Below are 21,153 nucleotides of genomic sequence, written 5' to 3'. Positions count from 1 at the left end.
TATCGTGATCTAAAGCGCAGTTGGTTTATGTAGCGGGACAATGTTTAGAAGAACACAAGCAGATCCTCCTCTGAATGGCGCCAAAGAGACAAAACGAAGGTTATGGAGCGGCCGAGTCACAGTCCTGACTTGAGTCCCATTGAGCTGCTGTGATGAGACCTGAGACGCACCCAAAAACCTTCCAATGTAGCTGAACTGAAACAATTCGGTAAAGAAGAGGCCAAAATCCCTCCACAACGATGTTAAAAACTCATCGCAAACGTTTGATTGGAGTTGTTACTGCCGAGGGGGAACAACCAGTTATAAGGTTTAGGGGGCAATTACTTTTTCACATAGGGGGTATAGGTTTTGAATAAGTCTTCATCCTCAATAAATGGAATGAGTATTTAAAAGATGCATTTTGTGTTTACTCGGATGAGGGGCAAATACTTTTCACAGCACTGTATAGTGTTTATGTGGAGACAAATTATTTTTGGGCAGGGTCAATAGGGTCAATGCGGGACACTCATTTATGGATATAGGTTACAGGCCCCACAGCTCTGATTTTCATAATAAAGCAATATCCAGGGACCGTGTACTGCAGAGCCAATATATCTAAGCATGGGTATGATCTATAGAAGTTGTCTTATGGCTATGCTGTCTTAGAATTTTGTAATTTTTTTTCAGGTCGTGGGGGGGATCAAAACATATGCCTTGGAGGTTGTACAACTGAATCTTTTAGGACCCAAGCAATGTCTATAGGTAGAGAATCAATCACATTTGCCTCTGGGATGTAAGGGTTCCCTCACTGGGATTGACTGCTCGGAAGAACTAAGAGGGGGATAGAGAACAGAATGACCGGGTGACTGAAAAAACAGCACCATGAAAGATACTATGGCTGACAATGGAAGCAGTCAGACAGCTACTTCACAAACAGCTGACTGCGCAACTTTTTTGTTAATGATCGGACTTAAAAAAAACTTGGTGGTTTCAGGATTTCCTTTTGATGGATATGGCATTTAACTTTTGACTTTTTTTCTATCTAAAGTGACCATACGCAGCAACCCGGATTGTAGCCTCTTGTTCTATGTCCCTATATAATTCCCCTCAATTTCCCCAACAACACACAAACACTCACACTCTACCACACCCCAAGCTGACATTCTAGGTTGTGTGTAGATGTGTAGAAATGCTCGCTAAACTTTTTGTAATTTTTTTTTTTCACATTTTTTTTTTCAATCTACTAAATGTCCAGCAGGTGGCAGCACAACCCAACAGATAGAAACTCCTAGAACATAAACACGGATTCATCATTTGATCAAGAATATTTATCAACTCTTATAATACAGAACTGAAAACAGGAAAGTCCAGGAAATTCTTTTCCGTTAGTATATTTCTTTTTTTTATTTTTTATTTTTATTTTTTTACAAAATATACAAAAATTTTTACCGCTTCTTCCAAGGTGTTTACATGCTCATAACACATGATGAAGCTCCCTGATTTGTAGGTCTCATGCGTCTACAGTATCTTATAAGCCATTACCATCCCATAACCAGATGGGAACAATCCCGAAAAAATCTGCTACATTCTGAGAAGGACCTTTAAAGTAGTGGACAGCGGATGGTTAGCGGTGCTAGAGTCTATTGAGCCCTATGAGGCCGGGATCCCCTATAGCGGTTAGGACAGAGGGGCATTTGCTCTACGTTTTTTTATTTATTTTTGCCATTTCTTGTTTTTGACACATAAGGAAGGATAACTATCATTTATTCTTCTCTTTCTTTTTGGATCCCAGTTTTGGCAAACACACAATGTCGTAACCGCTATATGGGAACCGCGCTTTACACTGTAGAAATGCAATTTCCATCTTCATGACTTTGACCAACATTTTGATTTACCCCCCAAATTGGCTCATTGAAATATTCTGTAAACAGTTGAAAAGCAATTTTTATTTATAATGTAGCAAAAAACGATACTTTGTAACACGAAGGAAACCATCGCCTCTCCTAGGCCCGATACCTCCCTGAGGACCAACCCTTGGTTGGCGGGAATGGGTCAGGGGTTTCTAAGAACATATATATGCAAGATCCCGCTCAGGACATATTGCCTACCAGAGGCGTAACTAGAAGATCCTGGGCCCCAATGCAAAATATGTAACATGCCCCCCCCCCTCCCCCACCATGTGCCATTTCTAATAAAGGTGTCATCTTGGAAGTGAGGAACTGCCCCTGGTGCCTACACAAAAATCAGGGGGTTACTTGGCCATATATGCATAGATTTGCCTAAGACGAACAATTCGATCCTCAAGTATTTTTTTGAATGGTTGCCTTTGAAGTAAAAATTTGCTTTTGAAGATAATTTTTTTAATTTTTTTTTTTGTGGTAGAAGTAAAAAATGTGGAATCCTTTAAACAATCTGTCCTAATATTAAATTGCAATGTGGAACATTTGAAACTTTTTTTTAATTAGGACATGTACCCCTCGAGTCTAATGAAGAGGTGGAAGAATAATACAAGTCCTATAGGAAAGGATGCGAAAGAAGACGGGAGGAGGTCAGAAACACCATGGCCACTGGAAACTTGTACTGGGAATTTGGTCTGGTGGGGTATAAGGAAGGCCAGGATGAGGGGTGGGCAGGTTAGGCAGCTGTCTGGGGCACTATCAAATTAGGGGGCACAGTATGTGGACTAAAAAAAAAAACTGTGATTGAAGATAGGTGAGGGATGGAGTCAGGAGAGGAAGTTGATGGACCCTACTAAAGATTCATGTTGGGGGGGGCTGTATTGGGAGCTGCAGATGAGATGCTAGGGATCTGTGAGTAATTTGGGAGGGGGGGGTGACATGAAGAAATGAACGTCAGAGGCCGAAGGTGAAGGGGGCACATTTTGAACACCTACCCTGGTCGCCAATAGAGCTTGTCCTGTCCCAGGGGGGACCATGTTAATTTTTGAAAAGGGGTTACATCTCCAATAAGTGGGTCTCTGCATTCTTGCACGCCTCGTCTAAATCCTAGGTCCTTAATCTGTGCAATTTTTTTTATTATTCCAATGCATCTACAATAAACAGTAAAACAACTTGGCAACCAGTCTTAGTTTTAAAGTAATCGTTTTGTGTCTACAGCTCCTATGCAGCTCGACGTGTCTCCATGGCTACAGACTACTGTAGTCATGTCTTAAACTCTTCCATCTGCCCCCTATGATACTGTCTGTAAGTTTTCAAAAAGGAAGGGCAGAGGAAGAGGAGTAACCCATGACTGCAGGATCACTCTTTGTTTGTAGTCTGCCTAGGAGCTGTATACGCAAAACGGTTGGAGACTTTTTTAATCATGACTACATGCAGCATTGCTTTATTTTATGTTTTTGATGCATTTGAGCATTAAAAAAAAAAAGGTTGCAAAAGTATACACACCCTTTAATGTTAGATTTAAATCGATAAGGTAATACAGGATTAGGCTATAAACTGTATGTATGGGATTCGGGGTGAAATCTGATATATAATATTCAAATAGGATTAACGCACTAGACGCAAGGTCACGGTGGATCCCAGGGACCGCTCAGCACTGAGACTCCTGTGCTCAGTGACGACAGCTGGTGCTAATGTTTCTGCAGTGTCTTAGTGTCTTGCGTTCCCTCGACTGCATTGTACTGCAGCCGGGGACACTGATGTTGGAGAGTCGCATTGCTTCACAGACCCCGCTACCTCGCCAATGTGATAGGAAATGCAGAGAGTGAACGACTGTAGAAAACTTTACATTCTGAGAGGTGAAGTGTCGTAACTGTGTCTCTTCCGAAAGGGCAAAAAAGCCGTGATAATATCTAAAACCTCACAACACATTATAAAACACTGAGGATATGGAAATGGATCCCCTCCCTGCCTTCACTTAGAAACATCCGCCCGGACATCTGATCCAAGTCATTGTATATCGAGATACCGGATGAATAAATCAATTTACCAATTAGAACCGCCGCGACCTTTGAAGCCGGGTCAGCGTAATTACTTTGATCCCAATGGAGGTTATTAATACTCTCAGTGGGGTAGTTCTTATGATTACCTAAATTGACTAAGGTTCCCTAGGGTCATTCTCACACTGGTTCCAAAGATTGAGAATGACCCTGGCTGATAATTCTTATTCTTTGCTCACGAGGTTAAAGGGGTTGTGTCAAAAAGTCAACCCCTATCCATGTGCCCTACCAGGGGGTATGTACATAAACATCTAGCCAGAGGTAACTTGTCACATCAATAACATGCCGGATCCAAAAAGATCAGCTGCTTGCAGGGCCGGGCTTCCAGCGAAAAAAGCGTTGTCTTCATGAGCAACTTGACTGAATTAATAAGAATCACCTTCATTGTTACTGTTAGAACCTCATTCTTAGATCAACACAAAATATACTGATTTGCTAATCTCTGTATGGGAATGGGGTGATACTTGCAATGAAAAAAATTTGAGAACCCAGTGAGGAGCTTGACATAGTTTGTGAGGCCGAAAAAAAAACATACTGTATGTCCATACAGTTCAAGCTATTGTTCTGCAATTGTTGATCCAGAAGAAGGCAAAGCCCCCATGAGGCAAAAGCCAACTTTCCTAATTTTAGAGAAAAAATCCTTCCTCACTCCAATATGGCAATCAATATAAATCCCCAGATTAACGACCAATCTACAGTAATCTAGAAACTTTAACTTGTAGTATTATTACACTCAAGAAAGGCATCCAGGCCACTTTTGAACTCTTTCAGTGAATTTGCCATAACAACTACCTCTCACTGCTCTTACAGTAGAGAACTCCATAGTGTGACTGCTCTTACAGTAGAGGGTTCCATAGTGTGACTGCTCTTACAGTAGAGAGTTCCATAGTGTGACTGCTCTTACAGTAGAGAACTCCATAGTGTGACTGCTCTTACAGTAGAGGTTCCATAGTGTGACTGCTCTTACAGTAGAGAGTTCCATAGTGTGACTGCTCTTACAGTAGAGAACTCCATAGTGTGACTGCTCTTACAGTAGAAAACTCCATAGTGTGACTGCTCTTACAGTAGAGAACTCCATAGTGTGACTGCTCTTACAGTAGAGAACTCCATAGTGTGACTGCTCTTACAGTAGAGGTTCCATAGTGTGACTGCTCTTACAGTAGAGAACTCCATAGTGTGACTGCTCTTACAGTAGAGAGTTCCATAGAGTGACTGCTCTTACAGTAGAGGCTCCATAGTGTGACTGCTCTTACAGTAGAGAACTCCATAGTGTGACTGCTCTTACAGTAGAGAGTTCCATAGAGTGACTGCTCTTACAGTAGAGGCTCCATAGTGTGACTGCTCTTACAGTAGAGAACTCCATAGTGTGACTGCTCTTACAGTAGAGAACTCCATAGTGTGACTGCTCTTACAGTAGAGGCTGCATAGTGTGACTGCTCTTACAGTAGAGGTTCCATAGTGTGACTGCTCTTACAGTAGAGGTTCCATAGTGTGACTGCTCTTACAGTAGAGGTTAGATAGTGTGACCGCTCTTACAGTAGAGGTTCCATAGTGTGACTGCTCTTACAGTAGAGAACTCCATAGTGTGACTGCTCTTATAGTAGAGTTACAAAGTCTCACTGCTCTTACCGTAAAGAATCCTCTTCTATGTTCTAACTTTCTTTCCTCTAGAAGTAGAGGATGCCCCCTTGTTATAGTTACAGTCCTAGTTACAGTGCTACCTTACATGGGGTCCCACGACGAGCTCTGCTACATCTGTATATCACTGAACCTTCCTCTTTATCGTTTATTACATTTGGCTAGTTTATTAAAAGGTTAAAAATGTATTGTTTCAGGAGTTTATATGAGATAGATGGGTCAAGAAAAGGTTTCAACTGTCCACATTCCACCATGGTCAACCATGTCCTTATGATCCCCGTGATTTGTCTGATCAATGAGATCATGGAAAATATTGGGAAAATGCATTTCTGGATTGACCTACACAACGTACCCAATGGGAAGGAAAACCTGGTAATAAATTCTAGAATCGGAGGAACTCGAAAAGATCGATGTTGTTCATCCCTACTTCTAAAATTCATGGAATATCCGGTACTGGGAAATCCCTACTCCAGCTCTCCATTACAAATTTCCAACATTTCTGGACCGCCAAGTTGGCATCAATGTAGTTGCCTTCAGTGATACAAAGTATTCTGTTTCCGCTCATATATTTATGCATTAAAAAAAACAATCCGGACATTCTCTTTTTTTTTTTTTTCTTTTTTTTTTTTTAACCAACGTCACTCAAGAAACAGGATTTCATGCGGCAGGCCGGGCATCTCAAACTATTATGCAAGATGCAGGAAACTGAGTTTTATTTTACGGTTTTATCTGCCACAGCAAATGTAAACATAGCAGGAGAAGGATATTAGTCATTTCTTCACATTACTGACTAGGTATCTTTCAAAAATATTCAGACCCAATGAACAATCAGAGAGTCATTCGGGAGTGTGTACAGAAGACGCACCCAGGCATTGCCCCCCACCCATGTCTAGTAGGCGCCCAGCACCCATTCAGTAACACTAAGAAGAAGGGAGACTATCAAATCCATTAATGCCAATCTGAGTGGTCAAAGACCGATGAGCAAGTGCAACCTCCGACTCAATTATTTTTATTAATCAAACCAATTATCTACCCGATCCCCATAAAAATAGTGGTATCCATACAATTTATAGATTACTACCATGCAAGTCATACATACCCACATTAGTGTGCTGCCAAGCATACCACTCCACAGGTGGCTGGCACATCGAATGCCGCAAAGCTTTGCTGTAAATATTGAGTTTTCTGTATTCAAGTCATTAAGAAGGTATAAGAATACGCACCCCTGGTAATATTACAACTATTATTAGAGACATTCTTCTGCGGCCAAAATGCATATTTTTTTAGAGGACATATGGAAAAGTCAGAATGTTTGGATGGATTATTGTATATTAAAGTCGTCCAATCATTATTAAGATATTTTTTTTACTTTTTCAAAAATATTAGAACAAGTTTACCAAAAAATCCGGAATAAATTCGTCAAGGGCTATTTCAGGGTATGGGCAGCACTTGCTTGGGACCCATTACGGTGCCGGTGAGTTAACGCTCTACTTTAAGAATACAACGTTGGTTAATTGACATCATATTTAGAAAGGGAAACAAAACCCAACAGTGAATAACACGAATATCTAACATTTGGATAACAGGGATTAAGACCATCTGATTTAGTATTGACCTATGTAAAAATTTTGCAAAAAATACCCTCGTCGGAATCCTAGACCGAGTCTACTCAGCGATCTGTAGATAGTGTATGATATTAGGGGTAAATTAAATGTTAAAGGCAACCTTGTCACCTGGACCGGATTCCTTTAGATTATTATGCCCTCACAAAACAGGAACGAATGGGCAAAAATACACCCAAAAATTGGCCAAGCGCCCCGTCTTCATGATTCTTTAGAAATAGTCATGGGACCCTTCTAGACTTGTAAGGGGACACAGATGAGGGCTGGCTGCATATATATCGCAATTACGTTTCCAGACCCCTGACTGACAAATTGGGAGGCCATTTAGTGGGCTAAATTGCATCCAATTCAGTCTACACAACACTAAAATGAGTCATAGACGTTAGATGTTTTTCAAAGAGGATCCCACCCAATGTCTATGGGGACTGCCCAATGGTCCCCATATATTTCCCATTGGGGAAAAATAAAGATTCGATGAGTTGGGGTTTAACCTGTTCGACCCATTGTCTCCCCATGAGGAAAGGATCTCCCACTGAAATGACATGTATGTTTGGCTTACTCGAACATGTATGTTTATGGGGCCGTCAGGGCATGGCTATGGCCTTGCTTAAGAAAAATAATAATTATGGGATTCTAGAGAAAAAAAATCTAAATTTTTTTTAAAGGTTTTTGGTTATAATATTGACAAAAATAAAAGAAAAAAAATCTTATATATAGATAGATATATATATATATATATAGATAGAGAGGTATAGAACATTTGGAACCTGTGAATAAAGTTTTTCGAACATCATAATGTTTGGCTCTTGTACATAATATAGTAACTCTGCAGACATCAATTTTCAGGCACATAAACACTGGAGATCCAGTATTTCAATCAATAGTCCACGTAGTGTATACTTCGAATGGTGTTCCCCCCCCCCCCTTTCCATTGCCACTTGGATGGACTTGCAGCATAAGAAGATTAAACTGTTCCATTTTAGTTGCGTTCAGCCACTAAATAATAGTGATACATGATGGCTCCAGCCCTTCACTGGGCGAGAAGTCGAGATTTGAAGGCTAATACTCAACGTGGAGACTGGTTGACCCATTGGAGTGTAAGTAGAACAATCACTAGAACGTGTTGCATTGGTGGACCAAACAGATTTGAATTCCTTGCCTTATCATTAAACCACCCGAAACTCTGCACGGCTCCAAGATCACATCACCAGGACGAAAACCTTCAGTAGGCCACATAAATTTCAAAAATTCTTTCAAAGATCATGCTCATCTAAAGCCAGAAGTGGACAACCTACGCTTCCTGAGTAATGGTGGAACTAAAGGTTCACGCACGGTCTCATCGGGAGCTGATGACCATGATAGGACATCTAGTTCTACAACTGCTTAAGAAATATCTGCAAACAAGTCCATTCGAACCAAAAACCAAAAATAAGAATGGGAATTTTCTGAAAGAAATACATGAAAACATTTACCAAACACAATACAATGGCCTAGATTTCGAACGTTGATACTATGATGACTACAGAGTCCCTAAAAAAATCAAAAACTACAACAATTTTTGTTTTATACATAAAGGTGTCTATAATCTGAAAATAAGACCGTATATGTAAAGGGAAAAAATGTAGATCTTGGGAATCTGTCGGTGGAATTGATGCAGATTGTGGGATCTTCTTAATATTATGAAGTCCTGGTGGTGGTGGTGGTGGGGGTCTTACAATAGACCTGTTGGATGTCTTTCCTTGAAGATGGGTCATATAAGATTGCGTTAAAGTGCTGGAGTGAGTAACATTGATGCGGAAATGGGATGCTTATTTAGGACGTGGAACTTTTTTGGCAGCTGGTGATTTGTAGGGTGGCAGAGAACGTTGGGGTGGGGGGGGGGCTCCTTAGCACCATCTTCAATGAACAAGATAACTAGCTGGATTCCAAGCAAGGTGGATGTTACAAAAATAAGGTCTTTCATGGGGCTTGGTGGGTGAAAGAGGAGCTGAAGAAGAGTACAGGAGGCACATATGTTATTCTGTGTTGGAAGCCCCGGGGCTGTGCTTGGCACTACAAGGATGAGTTCTAATCTCGGGAAAACCGTCCACACTTCCTTTGTTTAATCCTTGTCTCAGGGTACGTATGCTCTCACAAGAGCAAAGGACTGGCCTGTTCCAGCACTATGTCGTAGATCGCCAGGATGAAAGGAAAGAACAGAGAAGCACGGGTGATATTCTTTCATCCCACATGTTAACACGACTCCTTTTTTTGCCCCAAGATGACTTGATGCTCTTTCTATACTAGTGACCCAGCTCTACTCTGAGCCGGTATCATGACCGGTACAGCACCTATCCTCTCCAACGTGGCCTGGCTAACAGCATAAGACCTAGTTTGAGACGGCTTGGCTTTTCTGCCAACCGTGCCGTTGCTTCTACCTCCAGTCTTTGGAGAAGGCGCTGTGTTAGCTGTGACCACCAATGTCTTTGGAGGACCCAAGGAAGGTTGTCCACCATTAGCATACGTTGGTCTTGGGTGACCTGTGACTGAACGAGCGGAGGGTTGGCGGCAACCATTGCAGTTGTAATGGACGTAAGAACCAGTGTTGAAATTAGACTTGGAATTGTTCCAGTAGTGACCATTATAGGTGTTTGTGTTGGCGGACGTTAGTGTCTCATGCTCAGAGGAGGAGGCATCGGGGTGAAAGACTTTGGTAGACAATGAGCACTTCGGAGGAAGATCATCCTCTCTACAAAGATAAAGAAAAACATGATATGAATAACGGATATAAGTTTATTTTGACCTCACCATAACTCATCTTCAAATCGACATCACGTAGGCACAATGACCATATAAACAATGAATGGTAGATAATTTGCGTGTCCATAATACATGAACAATGTAATGTCTACCCAGCAGAAAATTGTTCATAAGTGGGGAAGTGAAGAATGAGAAAGAGCTGGTTTTGAGCACCATGCAAGTGTCCTATGGGCCAAATGCCCAATGTACTTGCCATCTTTATGCAAACAATAGTGTAGACCCAACCTGACCATGCAAGTTTTACAAAATTGAAGAGAAATAAGCCAATACTCTTCAGAAATTCGGAAATTGGATGATACCAAAGATACCAATAGAAGGATCAATATCAATGTTTCATACCTTATCTCATTAGGGATTTCATCTTCCTCTTCCTTGTGCTTGTTCCTCCAGTAGAACAACCCAAAGACCACCACGACTATACAGATGACCAGCACCAACACTCCACCAGCAATGGCTCCAGCTATAAGACCCATGCTCTGGTGCTGAGCTGAGAACACAAGAGTGAGCATCGTTACTACAGTATTGTTGAATGAAGGAAAACCAAGAGTATAATGAATGAGAAATAGGTCAATAAGGCGATTTTGACATCTGGACAACCCCTCCTCACATGAAGTCTGCCCTGACGATCACCTGATCACCACTTTCTGGATGCTCTAAACCCTGGCGATCAGCTGTAGGAAGCCGTGAATAAATTAATGGGTGACTATGTAATACATTGGTCTGCTGGAGTGGGAGTTACTCTTCCTATTGGTTCACCACTCTGACTAATAAGACATATTAAAAAATGGGGTTGTCCTCTTGGGAATGATCTTTCTACCTGATGATAGGCTGCTCTCCTGCTGAAATTAAAGGGATATTCTTGCTATAGAAATTTTTTTTCCTGGGAAGTACTATGCTGCAGGGGCGTAGCTAGGAGGAGGGGCAGGTGGGGCATCGCACCGCTTTCGGCGTTCAACCCCAGCAGACCTTCTCAGAAGAGAGCAGGTCTGCATTGCCACCGGACGGCGGGAACGGGATTAAGGTGAGTATGTAAAGTTTTTTTGTTTTTTTTATCCTAATAAAAATGTGAGTGACAGTATCTACAGGGGGGACTATATACAGGATTGGGCTATAAATGAAGCACTATAGGGGGATCTATATGTGAGGCACTATATACAGGGGTTGGCTATATACAGGGGTGTGCTATATGTGGAGCTCTATAGGGGGAGCTATATGTGAGGCACTACATACAGGGGTGGGCTATATGTGGAGTACTATAGGGGAACTATATGTGAGGCACTGTATACAGGGGTGGGCTATATGTGGAGCACTATAGGGGAGCTATATGTGAGGCACTATATACAGGGGTGGGCTATATGTGGAGTACTATAGGGGGAGCTGTATGTGAGGCACTATAGACATTGGTGGGCTATATGTGGAGCACTATTTATAGGGGGAGATATATGCAGGGCACTATCTACAGGGTGGGCTATATGTTGGACACTATAAACAGGGGACAGCTATATCTACAGGGGGCTATATACAACATTTTCAGAGGAGGCTATATGTGGGTCACTATATGCAGGGGGCTATATGTAAGGCACTATCTACAGGGGTGGCTATATGTGGGCACTATCTACAGGGGTGTCTATATGTGGGACACTATCTACAGGAGACTGTATCTTGGGCACTATCTACAGGGGATATATGGGGGTTCAATATCTACAGGGGCATCTATGTAGGGCACTATCTGCAGGGGGAACGGTGTGTGTGTGTGTGTGTGTGTGTGTGTGTGTGTGTGTGTGTGTGTGTGTGACACAGTGTTTGGTGCTATTATAATCAGGGACGCAGTGTATGGTACTATTCCAATCAGGGACAGTGTATGGTGCTATTATATTCAGGGGCACAGTGTCTGCCACCATGAGAACTTTATATTTGTTTATAGGTGCAGAACTGTTTGAAAAGTGAGAAGCTGAAGGCATCTGAGTTGCAAACTGCAGAAATGGGATGTGGGCGAGAGAAGTCATCATAAAGGTCTGGACCAGATGGAGAAGAAAAGAGAAAAAGAACAACTAGAATCTGAGATCGTCATCTGTGAGTCACTTAATGTAAATGTTCATTCTGCCTCTAATCAGCGCTGTAGTCACTGTATGAGCTGCAGCGAGATGATGGGTGGTCTGATTTTTTATTTATGAAACAGCATCTCCCAGTATATCCTTACCATTGTTTGGCCATACTTAGAGCTGTATACAATATAGTGCAAACCTACACGGCAGGGGTTGCACTAAATTGAGCTGTATTTGTGCTGGTGTTGTATTTATATGCTGGACTTGGTTCTGGTGTTGTATATATGTACTGAGCTTGGTTTTGGTGCTGTATTTATGTACTGAGCTTGGTTTTGGTGCTGTATTTATGTATTGAGCTTGGTTCCGGTGCTGTATACATGTACTGAGCTTTGTTCTGGTGCTGTATTTATGTACTGAGCTTTGTTCTGGTGCTGTATTTATGTACTGAACTTGGTTCTGGGGATGTATATATGTAATGAGCTTGGTTCTGGTGTTGTATATAGAACTATATTGCTTGTAAAATGTACAAATGGCTTTATGCTCGAGTTACATAAAAAAAAATTACACCTCATTGATTGGTAGAAGAAACAAACATGGTGAGGAGGAAGGAGATGTCGGGAAAGAGGTTCTGGGGTGAGGGGGGCGCCAAATTGAATTTTTGCCCCGGGTGATGGAGAACCTAGCTACGCCTCTGCTATGCTGACCCGTACATATCCAGCAGATGTCATATTCTTATAATCACTCGATCTCATTATCTGCTGAGAGTAAGGGAAGCGATATTAAGGCCGGTCATACACATGAAAAAGCTGCTGAAAGGGGTTGTCCAATGTCCTAATTGAGCATATAGATTTCTCCACTCTGGATCCCCCCCTCTCTGGTGGATAAAATCTGTCTATGCATTACATGGCGAAATATTCATTTGAATGGCTGCCATGTAATGCTACACTGTCATCGGTCCGGCTCCAGGGGTGATCAGCTGTTATCTTGGCTGATTGCTAGGCCCGCTTCTATTTTAAAGGAGACAGCTCCTAGTGTGTGCGTAGACCCTTCCTCCTTTAAAGGGCCAGCGTGCGTCAAATTACTACACAGCTTTTCACGGCTATTAAAGGGTTACACCCACACCACTACATTGCCTGAGCAACCGGGTTCCTCCTAGTGAGACTTCGTGTTATACTTTTAAGCAGGGGACACACGCTGACCCACGGATGAGAAGTTTAATAGAAGGAGCTCAGTGAACTTACGAGCGACTACTTGCAGGTCTAGAAGGCAGGTTCGGGCGCCCATGAGATTGGATGATACACACTGATATCGCCCTGAGGAGGCAGTGCTGATGTTTTTCAGTAAGATAGTTCCTTGAAACTGGTCTGAAAGCAAAAAAATTATCAGAAAAACATTCATCTCCGATGTCGGTAACCGCTACAAATGAAGATAATTTTTTGCACATTGTGTATATAAAAAATTTGTTACGAAATACCGAAACGTTTCTAGTTCGTTGAAATCCGAAAGGCTTCGGGGTTCGCGGTGCACCCATTTTTTAGATTAGAAACAGGATCACATGACCTCAGGTGTGCTTCCCCATAATGCCCTGCAGGTAGTCGCACTGCGGTTATCCCCCCCCCCCCCTATACATGTTGCTGTCACTTTGACATAACTAATGCTTTGTTGGCGTTAAAGAGCTTGAAAGGAGTTGGATACAGTCCAAGAAAACCTCAGAGAGTCAGATACGAGTTTTCAGGGCAATCGGGGGGATTTGTGAATTGCAGCAAATATATTCGGACCGAATCGAACCAAAACGTTTCGGGAAATTCGCTCATCTCAAGTACTAGAGGGGCCCATAGTCCTCTGCCTATAAACTGCTTCATTCATCATTCTGGTAAAATTCTTGGGGGAGCCCACTGTAGTCATATGCAGTGAGCTCCCCCTAGTGGCAGGTGCTGGTGCTGCAATTATACAATTTAATGGCGATGTACCCCTGCGAAAGATTTTTTCTGTTTTTTTTTTTTTTTTACATTAAATCAATGCTTTATGTGATTACAAAAAAATTTGGAATTCACTTCTATGCAAAATTTTATTTCGTTTTTACGATACAGCTTCTACGCATCCGCAATATAGAAAAGCTGTATCGTTCGCTATCAGCCGTCCATCAGTGAAGTGAACTGACGACTCGGCTGAGAGCGAGTCCTGTGTGTGTCTAATAATATAGATCACATCTAAGTTGATGATCGAGCCCTGTCACATGACATTACTATGGACGCAGCATCACTGCAGATTAGTCGCCTCCAACTGCCTCCTCTTCTACTGTAGGTTATTAGGAAGAGGGGGAAGAAGTAGAGGAGTAACACTTGACCGCGGGATCAGACTACACACAGGGTTTGTTTATAGTCTGTAACCATGGAGACACATAGGCCTACATAGGAGCTGTATACACAAAACGGTAGGAGATTTTTAATCAAAAGGATTAGCAAAGTTGCTTCTATGCTCATTATAGTTGCATTGGAGCAATAAAAACATGGTTGCAAAAGTATACACACCATTTAACTGCTTGCCGACACTTGACGTCTATGATCGCCATGAGCCGCATCATGACGAGCATAGACGTCATTGTGATCGCGCGGGCACAGCAAGTGTGTCCATGCGATCAGGAGCGGGGCAACGGCTGTAGTACCCAGCCGCAGCCACACTATAATGGCGGAGATAAGAGAAACCATTGATCTCCGCCGATAATCCTTTGAATGCTGCGATCAAATCTGATCGTGTAAAATGAAAAGGGGGACCCTTCTTTGATCGAGTCACAGCGAATCCCTGTGACGCGATCCATGGACAAATCTTGTACAGTCAGGCAGCCCAGGTTCTATTAAAGGACCCCAGGGCTGTCTAAATATATTTCCTGTTGTTAGGGCTGTAGATATAAGCCAGTACATTAAAGTTAAAAAAATCTAAATCAAAATTAAAAAAAATAAAAAAAATAATGAATAAAAAAATTAAAAAAGTAATGTTAAATAAATAAAAATGTGTAAAATCCCAATACATAAAATAATATACACATATTTGGTATTGTCGCGACCATAACGATCTACACAATAAATTTACGGCGTCATTTTTAATGATCGGTGAATTCCGTAAAAAAATAATCTGCAGCGGAACTGTTTTTTGGGCAGTATTGCCAAAATAAAAATGGATACAAATGAAACAATAATGTAAATGTACCAAATGCAACATAGTCATTAAACAATATAAATAAATACGTAGAAATGTCTATTTCTTAAAGCTACGGTACTTATTTCACGTGAAGAGAATATTTTGTCTGGCATAATAGACATTCACTACATATGGCCGCGGACTTCAATCAATTAGAAAATAAAAGCGCCCTGAATTAATAAGCGTTATTATTTCGACTCTCCCCAAATCTATCAGAAAACTGGAGACACTTAAATCATGAGGTCCAGTAGGAAATGAGTAACGACAATGTGAGTCATTACACGCTGGATCTCCCAGATGATTTATGATACAGGAAAACTCATTAATTTTATGCCTTGCAAGCTACGTCTCTGTCAGCAAAATCGAGACAAGTGGAAAAGTCGAATGGACTGAGGGGCGATGCTGGCAACACAAAGGGTGTGAAGACTTTCGCAAATTTTTTTTTTTATTGTTCCAATGCATCTAAAAGAAACATTCTGCTCAGCGCATTTATAAACCAAACTGAAGCAACACGTGAATTCCTGACCAGCACCGAAGGAGTTTGGGTGCTTTAAGGACCACATGGTCCCCTTTAAACTGGGAATTGATGGCGACCTCCAGCTCCTGTGCAATCCCCACCCCAATCTTCGGACATATCTCCTGTCTCCTGACTCTGTAAGTCCAAGCACTCACCTTGTGTTACTGACGCAGGGAGGATCGGATTGTTATCGACTTTCTCCCATTTGTACGTTGGTCTGGGAATGCCTTCCTCCGAGCTGCAAGTCAGAGTGACATCACTCCCAATATCCAGGGATCCCTGAATGTTGCAGAGGGGTTCAGAGGGAGGCACTGGATAACGGGATAATAACACATTTTGCATCAATAAATCAGAAATATATATATAAGGAAGCTCAATCCATGTCACATACAGATGTACTCCAAGTAGGCAATGCATAGGGTTAATACTGATTGCTGCATTCACAATGATGTCACTGCTCCCTAGTGAATGGATAGGCTGCATTCTCAGTGATGTCACCGCTCTCTAGTGAATGGATAGGCTGCATTCTCAGTGATGTCACTGCTCTCTAGTGAATGGATAGGCTGCATTCTCAGTGATGTCACCGCTCTCTAGTGAATGGATAGGCTGCACTCTCAGTGATGTCACCGCTCTCTAGTGAATGGATAGGCTGCATTCTCAGTGATGTCACTGCTCTCTAGTGATTGGATTGGCTGCATTCTCAGTTATGTTACCGCTCTCTAGTGAATGGATAGGCTGCATTCTCAGTGATGTCACCGCTCTCTAGTGAATGGATAGGCTGCATTCTAAGTGATGTCACTGCTCTCTAGTGAATGGATAGGCTGCATTCTCAGTGATGTCACTGCTCTCTAGTGAATGGATAGGCTGCATTCTCAGTTATGTCACCGCTCTCTAGTGAATGGATAGGCTGCATTCTCAGTGATGTCACCGCTCTCTAGTGAATGGATAGGCTGCATTCTCAGTGATGTCACTGCTCTCTAGTGAATGGATAGGCTGCATTCTCAGTGATCTCACCGCTCTCTAGTGAATGGATAGACTGCATTCTCAGTGATGTCATTGCTCTCTAGTGAATGGATAGGCTGCATTTTCAGTGATGTCACCGGTCTCTTGTGAATAGATAGACTGCATTCTCAGTGATGTCACTGCTCTCTAGTGAATGGACAGGCTGCATTCTCACTGATGTCACTGGTCTCTTGTGAAGGGATAGGCTGCATTCTCGGTGATGTCACTGGTCTCTAGTAAATGGATAGGCTGCATTCTCAATGATGTCACCGTTGGTCCCTATTGAATGGATAGGCTGCATTCCCAGTGATGTCATCACTCTCTAGTAAATGGATAGGCTGTACTCTCAGTGATGTCACCGCTCTCTAGTGAGTGGATAGGCTGCATTCTCAGTGATGTCACTGCTCTCTAGTGAATGGATAGGCTGCATTCTCAGTTATGTCACCGCTCTCTAGTGAATGGATAGGCTGCATTCCCAGTGATGTCACCACTCTCTAGTAAATGGATAGGCTGTACTCTCAGTGATGTCACCGCTCTCTAGTGAATAGATAGACTGCATTCTCAGTGATGTCACTGCTCTCTAGTGAATGGACAGGCTGCATTCTCAGTGATGTCACTGGTCTCTTGTGAAGGGATAGGCTGCATTCTCGGTGATGTCACTGGTCTCTAGTAAATGGATAGGCTGCATTCTCAATGATGTCACCGTTGGTCCCTATTGAATGGATAGGCTGCATTCCCAGTGATGTCACCACTCTCTAGTAAATGGATAGGCTGCATTCTCAATGATGTCACCCCTGATCTCTATTGAATGGATAGGCTACATTCAATTATAATGTCAGTGATTCTGATAAACATGGATAGTTAACATCTACAGTATATCTAATCATGTAAGGGTCATCAAGAATATTTAATATAACACCCAGCTTACCTATAGACCCTAGCCTCACATATTTTACCCCAATCCCTGAGTGGTAACTCACCTAAAACGGTAAATCCCACTACACCAATATTGCGCAGCGCTCGATCAGGAAAGTTGTTGACCATACACTGATAGGTCCCCGTATCGGACAGCTGAGTGTTATTTATGTAGATTGAAGCGTTGGTACTTGGCATGGTTTGCATAAAACCCACTCGTCCTTGGAACTGCGCTGCTGTAGTGAAAACCTGGCCGCCCTGATAAATAATGATCTAGAAAAAAAAACATTTTAATTATTATATAAGTACCTATAGGTATATTCTGCACTGTCTACACTAACCCAGAACCTCGGGGACTAACCACCCATGGTTCAATAAAAAGTTATGCAACTTTCTCATATATTTTTTTGCTCCATTTCATTACCATTTTAAGACCTCTGCTTCCTGTCAGTGAATATAAACATTTTTATTTACATGCAGAGGCTTAAAATTCATCATGCCCTAAAATTTCTCACATCTAAGTGTTTGTTACAATTGTATCCAATCTAGGCAATCCTCCTCAGGTAAACACATCAGCAGCACAAATCTATCTTTTCTCCTGCTAGTTGCTGCAGGTAAAATGTATCTGTCAGGAGTCCAAACTGTTTAACTCACAAAGGATTGCCTAGACTGGATACAATTGTAACAAACCGTCAGCTGTGGGAAGTATTAGATCAGGAAGTCTTTGCAGCCTTTGGATGTAAATGGGGATGTTTCTATTCTCTGACAGCAAGCAGAGGTATAGAAAATGGTGAACATTTTAAATGCCAAGTATATTAAAAAGTTGCAATTTTCATTATTTTCAATCAGATAACCCCAGTGATTGTGATATACTTTACATTCTTAGGATAAACTTTTCGGAAAAAAGTTAATTTCTGAACAACTTTTCCCGGAGCTAATTTCAGAATTCTGCTTCTATCGTGTATTTAGGGAGCAGTGCATTATGGGAGCTCAACTAACAAATAAATGGTTACAGTGTCTTAAGTGTAAGATCCATTGCCTGACATTAAAATGTAGGTCAATCACAGTCTCCCAAGGGCAGAATTTTTCATGCAGCTTTGGGTGTGACTTGAGTAAAAAGCATAATGTAACTCAAAAGCAAAACACAACATTTTATTTAAACTGTGAAATGTTAAAAATGCTTTAAAGTAAATCTCCACTTTTTAACACCATGTTATGTTAGATCCAAAATTCTGTTCTGATTATTTTTTTTTAATCTATCTTTATCGCAGTCCGAGCTCCATTTTTCTAATACAGGGCTCCAAATCCCCTGCATAGCCGTAGAGTTACAGGATAACATTATTTCTGCCAGGAGTCACCACTAGGGGGCGCATAGGAGCTGACTGCATACTGATATACAATGAACTCAATAATGAATGTATATGCAATAAGATCCTGAGCTCCCCCTAGTGGTGGCTACAGGCAGACATCATTTCATCATTTACCTCTATGTCTATACAGGGGATTTGGAGCTTTGTATAAAAAAAAAATGGAGCTCGGATTTATTACAAAAATAATCAGCGCAGGATTTTTAAATCTATTTAGAGTCCAAACAACAAAATAGCGTTCAATGGCGCACGTTCACTATAAGGCGTAATAGTTAACCCATTCTGTACCTGTTCAGGTTGGTTGGCATTGGACAAAGGGGTCACAGTCCAGATGATGTTGAGGTTCGTGAGCGCCGCACTGGTGGTGAACGTGCACAAGAGAGCTGCAGACTGACCACGTGCGACCTGTATATTATCCTTGTCAATCATCACCTGCAGGGCAGTCACAAAACCTGCAATACAAGAATCCATTACCGTGAGGCCGTCCTGTTAACCTTGTGAATACATAAAGCAGAGTCCTTAATCTAATGCACCTAGAATCTGCTTACAGCACGTGGAGGTCTGTTCACATTACACCCAGACACAGCGGTCTATTATCCATATCAAATTATGTGGACGAGCCGGATATTGAATATCTCATGCTCAGGTTTGTCCTTTATTCTGTGTTCAGTTAAAGGGAAACTGCTGTAATATTTATTGTGAGTAAATATATAAATATACACAAAGAATATCTAGAATTACTACAAATAATAACTATAAACTTATCTAGAACTCTGGAATTAGCAGAATAAGTTGTAATACAATGTGGCCACTGGGGGGCGATATTTCACTGGAGTTTTTGACATCTCTTGGGTTTATGGGCCTAGATCAGACATATAAAACGGCAAGTGGTTTGTTATATTTATGAAGAATGGGAAGAATATACAAGATCTTTGCAGATGTTGTCCCTGGTTGGATTTGAACCCAGGACCCCGATGCTGCGCGACAAGAGTTCTGACCGCTGCACCGCCCAAAATAACCAAAGTTAAAAAAAAGCCTAATATTATGTAGCTGTACTTAGAAATCAGGACGGGCAGGACGGGTCTATTAAATCCTAAATCCGGCTCTTGAAGCAACATTAACACCAGGACTGTTTATCATGAGATTAATTGATTGGAGATTTCTTGACCGAGAAACAACCCACAAAAATGAGATCAGTAAGCCCAATGTCAAGTGTCGGCTGTAAAGCCACTGTCAATGGAGTATTGCAACGTGCTCTCTGGAGGAATAAATCTGGTGGTTTGCCGAATGCCAGGAGAGAATTTCTTGCCCCTATCCATAGTGATATTATTATAACAGGGGCCCAACTATAGGGCGTGAAGAGTTGAAAGTCACAACCAGGTTTTAAGGAGACCCAAGGATACCAGTACTGTAAACATGGGGGGTCAATCTGTGGGATTCTACACACTGGAGGACCCCAGCCATCCAATAAACACAACGGAGGCCATTCAATTTGACTGACGACCATCATAAGCCGGACTTCACCCCCTGCTATAACCACAATAATGCGGTGTCTACTTTTGTAGAACTAGCATTTCCAGCAAACCCTCCCCCCACAATGAAACACAAAACATAAACATTTATGCAATGGTTAAAAATCAAACAATGAAATCATGATATCCAGGATGCATTTACAGATGTAGCAGAGCTGGGTTTGTCATGTAACCGGTCCTCTTCTGCAGTGGGATATCTCACATAATTGAGTAGGTTTATTTGCGGTGATCAGCTGTGATGCTATGGCAGATGGTGCAAATGACAAACTCAGCTCTGCTACATCTCTAGACAATACACAAAGTATTATCACTTTGCTGCTGTTTCATTAAGGATATGAAGATGTTGCAGCCCGGATTGCTGGGCAGAGAGGATTATGACACAAGGAATAATAGACTCAGGCCCGGAAGGCCACTCACTGTCCCTTCATGCTCCATAAAACCACTACAGAGATTTCAATGGACCCAGCTGCTTCCAGCTCCCGAAATCAAGTGTCACAAGACACAACAATGAACGCCTTCCAGAAACAGCCAGAGCAAATATTCTACACATCATGTGTGGTACTGAGCAGGGGTATCCAAGC

At 41.8% G+C, this 21,153-nt stretch overlaps 1 protein-coding gene across 2 annotated transcripts in view; it reads right to left on the bottom strand.

Moving 5' to 3' along the window:
* Positions 1 to 1,352: 1,352 nt before the first annotated feature.
* The window catches only part of IGSF11 (immunoglobulin superfamily member 11), a 282,892-nt gene continuing 263,091 nt past the window's right edge, over positions 1,353 to 21,153 (bottom strand). For both annotated transcript variants that reach the window (XM_075854680.1, XM_075854681.1), the window contains exons 2-7: positions 19,329 to 19,492; positions 17,739 to 17,946; positions 15,912 to 16,067; positions 13,283 to 13,405; positions 10,336 to 10,483; positions 1,353 to 9,925 (exon numbers count right to left, since the gene is read on the bottom strand). In XM_075854680.1, the coding sequence (XP_075710795.1) occupies positions 9,475 to 9,925; positions 10,336 to 10,483; positions 13,283 to 13,405; positions 15,912 to 16,067; positions 17,739 to 17,946; positions 19,329 to 19,492 (1,250 nt within the window). In that variant the 3' untranslated portion in view covers positions 1,353 to 9,474. The remainder of the gene's footprint in view (positions 9,926 to 10,335; positions 10,484 to 13,282; positions 13,406 to 15,911; positions 16,068 to 17,738; positions 17,947 to 19,328; positions 19,493 to 21,153) is intronic.

This window comes from Rhinoderma darwinii, chromosome 2, assembly GCF_050947455.1.
Source record: "Rhinoderma darwinii isolate aRhiDar2 chromosome 2, aRhiDar2.hap1, whole genome shotgun sequence".
In the NCBI taxonomy this organism is placed as follows: domain Eukaryota; kingdom Metazoa; phylum Chordata; class Amphibia; order Anura; family Rhinodermatidae; genus Rhinoderma; species Rhinoderma darwinii.
Note: the sequence above shows the minus strand (reverse complement) of the source record. Positions and strands in the feature narration are given on the sequence as shown.